This window comes from Geotrypetes seraphini, chromosome 7 (assembly GCF_902459505.1).
Source record: "Geotrypetes seraphini chromosome 7, aGeoSer1.1, whole genome shotgun sequence".
Taxonomy (NCBI): Eukaryota; Metazoa; Chordata; class Amphibia; order Gymnophiona; family Dermophiidae; genus Geotrypetes; species Geotrypetes seraphini.
In genome coordinates this window covers 141,156,821-141,169,043 of record NC_047090.1, presented here as the reverse complement: position 1 = coordinate 141,169,043, position 12,223 = coordinate 141,156,821, and the positions used below count along the sequence as shown (strand labels likewise).

The 12,223-nt window shown below is 41.4% G+C and overlaps 1 protein-coding gene across 2 annotated transcripts in view; it reads right to left on the bottom strand.

Moving 5' to 3' along the window:
• The window catches only part of TMEM260 (transmembrane protein 260), a 125,886-nt gene that overhangs the window by 44,955 nt on the left and 68,708 nt on the right, over positions 1-12,223 (bottom strand). For both annotated transcript variants that reach the window (XM_033952092.1, XM_033952093.1), the window contains exon 7: positions 4,994-5,034. In XM_033952092.1, coding sequence (XP_033807983.1) covers positions 4,994-5,034 — 41 coding nt within the window. The remainder of the gene's footprint in view (positions 1-4,993; positions 5,035-12,223) is intronic.

The following is a 12,223-nucleotide window of genomic DNA, read 5'->3' as shown; positions in this document are numbered from 1 at the left end:
CAATCTCTCCAGAACCCCTCTCTGTAGTTTTAAATGTCCACTTCTGTAAGTTTAGTTTCCTGCAATATTATTACATTTGCCTTCAATTTTTTTTCAAATAACCTAATATCCGCTTCCTCTTCACTGGCCCATTCATCCCCCCCCCCTGTGTTAAATGAAATCACCTTAAGACCCATGATGTATCAAAGGACATCCCTCCCTCTGCCTAAACCAGCCATCTGCAACTTGGTAGAAAGCAAAAGCCCTTCCCCCAAAACTTCAAACCCCTCACCCTCCTCCCTTGCCTTTCCCAATCCTCACTATCCCCCCTCCCCACCCCAAGTACCAGAAAAAAAGCCTTGCATCAAATAGAACAAATAGTCTCCCCTCAACTAAATCCCCTCCACACAACTCACCCCCATTCACTCTACTCGCCCCCCCAACACAAATCATACTCCCACCATCACCATCTTTAATCAACCATCCCATTTACACATATCAAGCAGTCCAACATATTCCCTTCACATTCCCATAGGTCCTTTCTGCAAAATCGTTACAGTCCAGAGACCACAACTACAGTCCTGCAGTAAAGTACACCAAAGAAAAATGCAGCTGAGAACTCTAATCACAACCAAAATAAAGGCATAGAAAAATGCTGCACAGAGTCCTCTTTCTCATACAAGAGACAGTCCAAGCAACATCCCCCTCTGGGGACTTCTCTTTTGGTCTCTTCATTCACACTCCTGCGGAAGAGCCCCCTGTGTTCTCTGAAGCAGACTCCGAGGAGTCCACTGGATGGTTCTTCTGTGGCTCTCTGTCATTTGGCTGCTCCCTATTGTTCAACAGAGACTTAACAAATTTTTCCATCTATTCCAGGGTAGGAAAAAATTGCTAAACCTCATTATCAAAAATCATCAATTTAGCCGGATTCCAAATTCCCACTTTATATCCCAGCTTCTGCATAGCACCCTTCCAAATCAGCAGCTCCTTGCGTTTTTTCATTGTAGCCTGAGCCAGGTCTGGAAAAACATGTATAGGCATTCTATTGTAATCCATCACATGCTGGCATCTCACCATCAATAACAAGTGCTCCACCTCTTCATTCCGAAAGAGCTTAACAATAAAAGCTCTCGGGGGAGTCCCAGGCCTTGGAATAGCCCGAAGTTCTCAGTGAGCCCTTTCTACCTCATACTGCAGGGCAGCTATGGAGCCAGGAAAACACGTGCGCAGCAATTCCTGGATGTATTACATTACATTAGAGATTTCTATTCTGCCTTTCTGCGGTTCAAGGCAGATTACAAAAGAGATTAAAAAAAAAAAACTGGAGGGTTACAATGGAAGAACACTTATATTGATAAGGATTCACACTCCCGCTTTTCCAGGATGTCAAAAATACGAACATTTGAGCATCTACTTTGATTCTCTTGATCTTCCAATTGGTCTCAGAGAAAGCTCACTTGAGATTGAAGAGATTTTATAGAAGTGTACTTTCCATCTCCATCCAGTCCTCCAATGCTGATATCTCTGCTCTGTCTCTACAACTCGAGACACCAAACTTTTGAAACGCTCATCGAACTTGCTCAACACAATTTGTAAAATCTCTTCCTTAGTCTCACGCAGCTCCTGGAGCACAAGGCCAAAACCATCCTCTCCCGCCAAACCAGTCTCTCCATCTTCTCCATCAGGGTCTCTGAGCTCTGCAGCTTTGTCTCATGCTCCCTCTTTCTGTAAGGCCTTGAACACCAATATTTCTTTAATGGTTTGTAGGAGCTTTCCCTTTCAGGGGCTTCAGCATCTTTCCCAGAGTACTCCACCAGAAAAATAAAGCTGAATCAGGTGAGAAACACTCGCTTTTAAGTCTCTAAATGAGGGAAAGACACAGAGCTCTCACTACCCGCGTCTGCTGGCCATGAATACAAGTTTCTCAGTGATAATCATTTTTTTCTTCATTCACTACTACTACTAATTATTTCTATAGCGCTACCAAGTCAAAAAAAACAAATTCTACCTTATTTCAAGAATTTTTTCCTATGTGATACAAGATCTTGATATTAGGACGATTAGGCTTCTGGGGGTCACATTTGATGTCGATCTGATTTTTCATTCACACATTTCGGCAGTGATGAGAAAGCGTTTGCTTAAATTGCAGCAACTTCATTCTATGGCATCTTTTGGAGAAGGGTGCATTGAGAATCATTATGCATGTCTTAGTGCTGTCTCATATGGATTATTGAAAACAAATTTACAAAATGTCTCTGTCAAAGCTGAAGAGGATCCAACTTATTCAGAATATGACTGTACAAAATATATTATCCCCCTTTTGTGGGAGGAGCATTAGCTCCCAGTAACATTTCATATTACTTTTTTTTAAAAAATTCTTTATTCATTTTATAACTTACATCAAGTGTAACAAAAAGTATCAACCAGTTTGATTTAAATACATCACTTGAATTCTACAATTATTCATATTAAATAGAATTATCTCTTTCCCTCCATAAAACTTTACGCATAGGTTTGTCTTAATTTTTGCTCATGCTTATGGTACCAGGGTCAGCTGATAGTCCCTTCCCCTCATCAGGCCCCCTGATGACATTTAGAAATTCAATATTGGTCCTATTTTTGGGAACCAGTTTCCAGTAGCTCTATGACAGTGTACCTCAAACTGTGGGCCTCCTGAGATTCCAAGTGTGCCATGGCACTGAGGAGGAAGAGAGGCGCCTGCCAGCTGACTTCCCTATGCAGTACAGGGGCAGCGCTGCCCGATTCGCTAAAGGCCTGAATGTTTCCTCCTTTTCTCTAGCGTCCTCCGGCTTGCCCCCTAGCCTCACGCTCTCACCTTTAAAGCTAATTACAGCAGCCTGCAGAGGATCGCCGATAGGTAAAATGATTTTATTTTCAATATAGTGATTGAAATGTGTCAGTTTTGAGAATTTATATCTGCTGTGTATATTATGTATATATGAAACATGAATGGAAAAAATTGCATTACAATTAGTAAAGGGGATGGGATCTGGGTCAGAGCTTGGGAGGGCCTAGGGAGGTCTGTAGTTGGTGTACTCAGTTGATATTTGTTAGACTTAAGGGGTACTTAGCTTGAAGTAGTTGAGAAACACTGCTGTAGGCAATCAGCTGGCGTCAGTGCCTCTCCTTCTCTCTGGCCCTCTTCCCTGCTGGCACCACCTTCTGGCGGCCCATCTGGAGGGCCTCTGCACATGCGCGGATGTCAACATGATGTCACGCATATGCGTGATGTCATTACGGTGACGTCCTCACGCTTCTGGGTGCCTCAAGCCATGGCCACTACCTTTACCCCGGCTTGAGAAAGTTTGAGAGACACTGCTCTATGGCTTGAGCCTTCATTATTGACTTTTAAAAGATTATTTTTAACCGTTTGAACGCTCCCCCACTAAGACAAATGTTGGGAGGGATTTGGGTTTACATATACAATTTATGTTTTTCTGGATAGATTTGCAAGTGATATTTCAATATTATTTGTACACTTGTTAAAGGATTGAAAATGAATAAAGATAAATTAAAAATAAAAATAAAAAAAGGTTATTGAAGGCTCATCTTTTTCAATTGGTTTTTGGAGTGGTGACTTGATTGTTGTTTTTTAAAATATTTATTTTGCCCATTTTGCTGGTATGGGAGAGTTTATGGCTAATGTGGTCTGTGAATTCAGTGGCTCAGCAGTGTTTTTATCACTACAGTGGTACCTTGGATTACGAGCATAATCCGTTCCAGGAGCATGCTCGTAATCCAAAATGCTCGTATATCAAAGCAAGTTTCCCCATAGGAAGTAAGTGAAACTTGCTTTGATATGTTTCCACCCCCCCACCTCCCCCCCCGAGGCCAGCAGCGCTGCTCCTCCCCACGAGAACCGGCATTGCTCCCCCCGAAGGCCCCCCCCGTGAACCGGCACCCTCCCCCCCCACCATCAGGCATCCCCCTGCCACCATCAGGCACCCCCCCGCCGCCATCGGGCACCCCCTCCCGCCGCGACCTGAGGTCCCCCCAACCCACCCGAACTCTCTTCTTACTTTTCTGTAGCCTCCGCAGCGGCACCGGCACCAGCATGTCCTGTGCGTGGTGCTGGTGCCTGAAGATCTGCTTCCTGTGCTGGGCCTTGAGAGTTCATGTTCGACGTGAGAGTTCACGTTCGACGTGAACTCTCAGGCCTTGCACAGGAAGCAGATCTTCAGGCACCGGCACCACGCACAGGACATGCTGGTGCAGGTGCCGCTGCGGAGGCTACAGAAAAGTAAGAAGAGGGTTCGGGTGGGTTGGGGGGGACCTCAGGTCGCAGCGGGGGGGTGCCCGATGGCAGCGGGGGAGGGGGCCCGATGGTGGCGGGGGGGGCTGCCGGATCGCAGGGGGGGGGAGGGTGCCGGTTCGCAGGGGGGTGCTCGCAAATCGAAGCGCGCTCGGTTTCCGAGGCGCCGATTTTGCGAATGTTTTGCTCGTCTTGCAAAACACTCGCAAACCGGTGCACTTGTAAACCGAGGTAATGGAGTTCTTTTCTGACAGGAACGTCCTTCCTTTGGCTTTTAATATATTGTACTCCACTTTGATGACCTTGGGCTCCTTTTACTAAGGTGCGCTAGTGTTTTTAGCGTATGCAGGAAATTACCGCGCGAACTAACGCCAGCTCAATGCTGGCGTTAAGGTCTAGCTTGCGCAGCAATGTACCGCACACTATTCCGTGCGTTAATGTCCTAGCACACCTTAGTAAAAGGAGCCCTTTGTCTTGAGTGGTTTACCAAATGAAATAAAAACTTAGGAATCAATGCCTGTAGCACTGTTCCCAGATGGCTATTTACATTTATATGATAAAGCTGAACCTTGACAAGTTAGATGAATAAATTCCATTGTCAACCCTTGCAATTTTGAGATATTAACTGAAATGGAATTCAACATGCCTAAAAGATTTTCCTTATGTTAATTTGTGAGCCATTTTAAAAATATTGAAATCCATTAATTTGACTTTTTCACATACAAGGTAAAAACAACTTACATCAACATTTGTGTGGTGCCAGAACCTATCTCTGATAGAGCCTAGTCACAAAAAGAAAATTAATATTAGGCATGTTCACTGATAATCCAATGATTTCAAATAAGTGAAGAGCAATGATTAAAGATTTTTAAAAACCCCCAAAGAATTTATCTATTCTGATGGCAATATTGATGCTACTAAGGCAGACGACAAAGGAATGGAATACAGTTTCTAAAATAGTACGACAACATTCAACACAATAAAAGAATGCTTGTTGCAAATGAAAATATGTAAAATCAGCTACAAAATAACTTCTGGAAAATACAGCATAAGCATTTAAAATGACTATTCACATTTAACTAAAGTCATTGAACTCAAAAAGCAGAAGAGAAAAGGAGAGTTAAAGAGGATGGAAAACTATTATGAGTAATATGTCACATATTAAGCACAGACACATTTATGGCACATATTATGGCACATATTATGTCACATATTAAGCACAGACATTTCTAGAACATAGTATATAAAATCCAGTCATTTGAGCTAACATCTAATACTCATCAATAGTATCCAGTGCAAGTAAAAAGATAAAACTCTTCTACTCAGAAAAATCTATCAAGAGAAGTGAGATATTGTAGGTCTTGGCGCCAATTACCCTTCGAGTATATTTCCCAAGTTCAAAACTATTAAATGTGTCTGTTACTCGTGGTCTATGTTTCATATTTCATCAATAGAAATCAAAATTATATGTAGTTTTTTTAATTTGGTTTTAAGGTATCTAGCTAAAGGCCGACCCATAAGGTTATCTCCCATGTAGTGACCAGAAGTGGAGATGAAGATATCACATCGGGTTGTACATGAAACCAAAGTGTTGTATTCATATTTAAGATTTTGGATACGTTGGAAAGTAGCTGGGTCGTGTAAATGATTAGACATATGTTGTAATTCTAAGGCTTTAATAGAATTTTCTAAGTCTTTTTCCTTTCTTATAGACTGTTTCTTTTTCCAAGAAGCTATTTTAATCAATTTGCCTCTGAGGGTTGCTTTGTATGCTTCCCAGATAATTGAAGGACAGATTTCAGGATCTTTAGAGTTATTTTCAAAAAACTCCACAGTAAAACAATTGATTCTTTCAACAATTTCCTCATCTAAGAGTAAGGTGTTATTCAGTCGCCAAAAAGGGGATTCTTTACTTGGGGCTGATATGGATATATATAAAGAAATGGCAGCGTGATCTGTAAGAAAAATTGGATGTATAATAGAATTGGTAAGATCTTGAATAAGAGAAGAGGACAAGAGAAAAAAATCAATTCTTGAGTACGTGTTATGTGGTGGTGAAAAATGTGTGTATTCTCTGCCTTTAGGGTAAAGCAAGCGCCAAGGATCCACAAGGGAGAAGGCATCATTTAAAGCATGAAGAGCTGTGAAAGACCTGGATTTGGAGGGTTTGCAAGAAGATGATCTATCAATATATAAGTCTTGAATTTGATTAAAATCACCTCCTAATATCATAGGGCAAGAATCAAATTCAATCAACGCCAGCTGTAGCTCTTTGAAGAAATCTGGGTGGTCTTGGACCGGGGCATATATATTAAGAAAAACAAAATTTACTGAGTGCACCGCAGCATACACTAGACACCATCTTCCATCCGTGTCTGTTTTAAAAGAATGAATTACCGGAGATAGTTTATCGTTGAGAAATATTGAAACCCCATTTTTCTTTCGGTGAGTTGCAGGGGAGTATAAATGAGTGGAGAATCCCTTTAATTGGAATTTCGAGGCATCAGCGGGCGGGAGGTGGGTTTCTTGCAAATAAATTACATCAGGGTGTTTATTTGACACATAGTTAGCTATCTTTTTTCTTTTAATGGGATGGTTCAAACCATTCACATTAAAGGAAAGAACATGTAAATCAGCCATAGTCTATGATATACAGTAATAAAGCAAAATATATATCCCTACTGTCTAGAAAAAATAACTGATGTAGCCGTGAGGCCAGGTAGACGATCTTGTCTAAAAAGAGAAATAAAGAATATCTGAGAATAAGAGAAGAGGAAACAGTAATGTCAGCATAATGTATGGTCAGAAAGGAAATGGACCATACTATCATGCAAATTTTAAAACAATTTAAGGGTGCTCTTGTGAGCACGGAGAAATTACACATATGTAACAACTAGCAAAATCCACACCCACTTAATAACAGAAAACATGAGATTAGTGTGCTTGACCTAGTAGAGCATACAACATAATATATGTATTTCATTGCATAGTCTCATAAGAGAAATAGACAAAGCAAACAGTGCATATCAGTATATTTGTAAGAAATCTAGGAATGTTGCCAGGATCTCAAGCTCAGTGAAGGGAATAGTGTGGTTATTGTATGTTGCTTTCATCTTCGTCGGGTACATCTTAATGAATTCTGAAACATTAAAGAAATTTCTGCAGACTGGATTTAAAATTAGCTGATGCGAGAATTAACAGCATGTGGTGGAGTCTGAGCCGTGGATTCTCCAGTCTCTATCACAGATAAAGAGTCTATAAATTGTTGTGCGGACGTTTTATCTGTGAAAGTATTCGGTTTCCCATCTCGCCAAATACGCAGAGATGCCGGATATATGAGTGCAAACCGTATTCCCCTGCGATGAAGTGTGGAGCAGAGCAGCGCCATCGCCTTACGGAGGGAGGATACATGTAAGGAGTAGTCATTGAATAATAATAATTTTTGACCTTCATATTCCAGCCGTCTAGATTTCCGAAAAGCCTGCATGATGAGATCCTTTTCTTTCCAATTAATGTATCTAGCGATCACTGCTCGCAAGCGGTTGCTATCTTCCATACGCTGGCCCATGCAATGTGCTCGCTCACATATAAAACCATCCATTGGTGTCGTCAGGCCAAGTTGTTTTGGGAGCCAAACCTGAAAAAATTGGTAGAGGTCTTGGTCAGCCCGAAGCTCAGGCAGCCCCACAACTCTTAAATTATTACGACGCTGACGGTTCTCCTGTTCATCCAGCCGTCCAATCAATGTTGCCACTTGAGCTTGTAAAGTAGTCACATTCTCTCGGTCTTGTAATTCTGCGTCCTCACCATCTGACACCCTCTGTTCCAATGTTGTTATACGGCCAGCCTGTGCCTCAAAACACTCATTAATACAGTCCATAGCCAGCTGTAATTTGTGAAGCCTATCTTCTAAGGCTGCAGTGACTGTTCGTGAAATTTCTTGGGCCCATTCACCCCAGTGTGTCAGGACAGGAGCAGGAGTCGGCGACGCCGCCATTTTGAGAGCAGCACAGGTAGTCTTGTGTTTCGGCGTTTTCGCCGATTTAACCGGCATGCCACGCACTATCCGGAGGCTTCACACACACACACCGATCAGCGGAAGCACCAGAGGGAGCAGAAATGGTTTGAGAAGAGTTTGTATGTTTTAGCTAGGTAGGCGTGTGGAAACTGTGGGTTAGAAAGCTCAGAAACGTTCGTTTAAAAAAAAAAAAAAAATCAGCTGCATCACATGACCGGGCCACTTGTTGCTAAGCAGCGTGAGTGAATGCGGGCCGCTCCTTCCCTCCAGATCCTATCAGTCTCAGAGATCATAAGACTAATCCGGCATCGAAATACATCCGACGAAACAGAAATTATAAGATATAAAAGCGCGATTTTGCTTGGCTTTAGGTGCGGGTGTAAGGGGCTGTCTCCACTTTTATGCGGTCTCCGCGACGATTAGGCCACGCCCCCCAGTGAACACGGGTCGCTCCTTTCCTTTCAGTCTCTGTCAGTTTCAGAGGTTGTAAGATGACTCTGGCAGCGAAATACATCTGACGAAGCAGAAACTACAAATATAAAAGCACGATTCTGCTTGGATTTAGGTGCGGGTGCGAGGAGCAGTCATTACATGCATGTGGTCTCCGCGGCGATCAGGCCACGCCCCCCCTGCTGGAAACTAGTGAAGCTGGCAGTTGGTACCGAACACCATCAGCGCTGCTCCTCATGTAGTTCTCTCCCCTGCTGGAACGGGGAAGGGGTGTAGATGATGTTAGGTACCCTGCTGGAAAGGGCTCCCGATCTGGCCACTAGTGAAACCTTTAAGTCTAATAATTGATGTTCAAAGGAGGGAGCTCAACTGCTAGGCAACCATCCTCCAAGTTCCGGAATCTGGCAGCTACATATCACAACTATTCAAGATCCATCAGGTCATTTAGTCAAAACCAGATCCTTAATTTCCTCTCAATTTGAAAACTTTTATGCTTCTCTATACCAATCCGAATTAGCTGCTTCTGAATCAGATATAGATTCCTTTCTTACCTCCTTAACTCATCCGATCATACCAGACTCTGTTAAATTGGAACTAGATTCCCCTATAACTATATCAGAAATTGAAACTGCCATATCTTCTTTACCAGCTGGGAAAGCCCCTGGCCCAGACGGTTTTACTAATGAATTCTTTAAACAATTCCAAACCCTCCTAGCTCCTTACCTTCTTACATATTATGATTTCCTCCACTCCACTCCGAACAAACAATTCAATTTCACTGAGGCCACAATTGTAGTAATCCCCAAACCTGATAGAGACGCCACCTTGGTTAAAAACTTCCGCCCTATTTCTCTCCTTAACTTAGATTATAAGATAATAGCAAAACTACTTGCATTAAGACTTACCAAGGTAATCCCGTCTCTCATACATAAAGATCAAACAGGGTTCATTAAACAAAGATATATAGGAGATAACCTGTGTCTCTTTCATCATATTAACGCTTATGCTAAAACAATGTCAGACCCCGTAATTGGTCTAGCTATTGATGCCGAAAAAGCATTTGACCGGGTGGAGTGGTCTTTTCTTTTTCGTGTCCTGAAGTGGTATAACTTTGTCTCATTTTTCACGGATTGGATAGAAACGCTATATCGCCAACCCACAGCTCGTATTCTAATTAATAACTCTCTATCCAATAAATTTTCCCTTCACAGAGGTACACGACAAGGCTGCCCTCTCTCACCATTGTTATTTAATTTAGTGTTGGAGCCCTTCCTTTCAGCTATCCGACAATGCCCCTTAATCAAAGGCATTCCCTCCTCTAATAGAGACTTCAAATTAGCAGCTTATGCTGATGATGTTTTACTCTTTCTTAGGAACCCTCTAGTCTCTCTTCCTCACCTTATTCAAATTGTCACTCAATATTCTCTCCTCTCTGGTTATTCTGTTAATTGGGAGAAATCAGAGATCTTCCCTCTGAACGATAATATTCTTCCCTCAGATCTAGCTCACTTTTCCTTCTCATGGTCGCATGAAGCTGTGAAATACTTGGGGATCTTAATACATAAAGATCCGGTATATGCTCAAGATCTTAATATATCCAAAGTCAAAAATATAGTACTAAATACTACATCTCGATGTATCACTTTTTCTATCCTGGTGGGGTAGAATAACAGCCGTCAAAATGACTTTGGCCCCTCAAATCAATTACATTCTCTCTATGCTTCCTCTTCTATGCCGGAAGTCATTTTTTCAATGGCTAAATAGGAAGCTATCTGAATTCATTTGGAACAAGAAAAAACCTCGAATTGCTCTCACCAAGCTGAAAGCCTCTAAGATTAATGGTGGTCTTAATTTTCCGGATTTTTATCATTATTATATTGCTTCACTAGCTAAATATGGTGCTTACTGGCTCACTGACTCCCTATTCCAAGATCCTCCTGCCTGGTTTGAAATGGAGAGCTTTTTATGCATGCCTTTACACACCTCCTGCCTACTAACAGTGTCAATACCCAGACACTTGAGAAGGTACTCTTTGCTGAGTTCAACGCAACATGCTCTTCATCTTCTAGATAAATTGGCTGAGATCTCAGTTTATGATAATCCACTCATGTCCCTTTGGAATAACTTTAAAATTCAAAACCATGGCAAATCCCTTTCATGGAAAAGATGGCAGCGGGCGGGTCTATGGTTTGCCCATCAATTATCTACTCCAAATCTGTTTGTTCCTTTTGATATTATTTGCTCTACATATTCGCTGCCTCCTTCTGTTTATTCACAATGGCTCTCACTCACTGAAACACTGTCTTCTATGCATATACGTTTTGACTTCATGACTTCCACTCATACTATTCGTCATTGGTCTATACTGTCTCTACTTAAAGGCAAGGCGATATCTCTTTTCTACAGTATTTTAAGAGATCATTCCTTCACTTTTACACCCCAATCTATGAAACACCGGGAAACTATACTCACTATTCCGCTTTCTGACATTGATTGGGAACTTTTCTGGTCTTCAACAAATCGCCCACTTTTATCTTCTAGAGTCTCACAATCAATGTTCTTTATTATGTGGCATGCAGTATGGACTCCATTTCGCATGTGGAAAGCCAATTTAAAACAAGACTCTGTTTGCTGGAACTGTTTAAAAGATGTAGGAACTCTCGACCACATGCTTTTTCACTGTACACAGGTCCGATCCTTTTGGACTCGCATTTGGAGCACCATACAATCTATTACTAACTGCTCGGAAGAGATCTCTATGGACATTGTAATCCTTCGCTCTCAACATCCCTGCTTTGCACAATCAAATTGTCCTCCTAAACTCATTGATACCATGTTTGTGACTGCTCTCATGCACATTCTGAAAAACTGGAAATCATCTTCGTTATTAGACTATACTTTTTGGTGGAACTCTCTGTGTATGTACCATAGATTTGAATCATATGCATACGAGAAAAAAATTACATCTAGAACCCTCACGAACTTGAAGTTTAACAAATCACCTTGGTCATTCCTAGATACCTATGTACGTTCTGCTTCGTAGACACTCCTGTCTTCCTTTTCTTTAATTTCCTTTTCTTTATTTTTCTTTCATCTTTCTCCCTTTTTTCTGTTGTTCTCCCTCACTTTCTTCTTATATTCTCTTCACATGCAGTTTTAATAGTAGGAACCTTTCTCACTGTTATGTTCCTCTATAGTTAAATATAGATTTATATGCTCTTTATACAGAAAGCTTTATTTTGACTTCATGTATTTGAACTGCTTCCTGTATTTTCTAAAAATACTCAATAAAAAACTATTGAACTAAAAAAAAAAGAAATCAAAATTATAGGGGGACAATACTCATTTAAACCCTTTCTTCTCTGGTAATATAAAGTAACTATAGTTGTGTATCAAAATGATAGTAAGCACATTAGGCAAAAACTCAGTCTTCCACCATCTTCTCAATTATCCTTCAGGGCCTTCAGGCTTCTAGACCTATCCCCTTAATAATTAAACTCAAC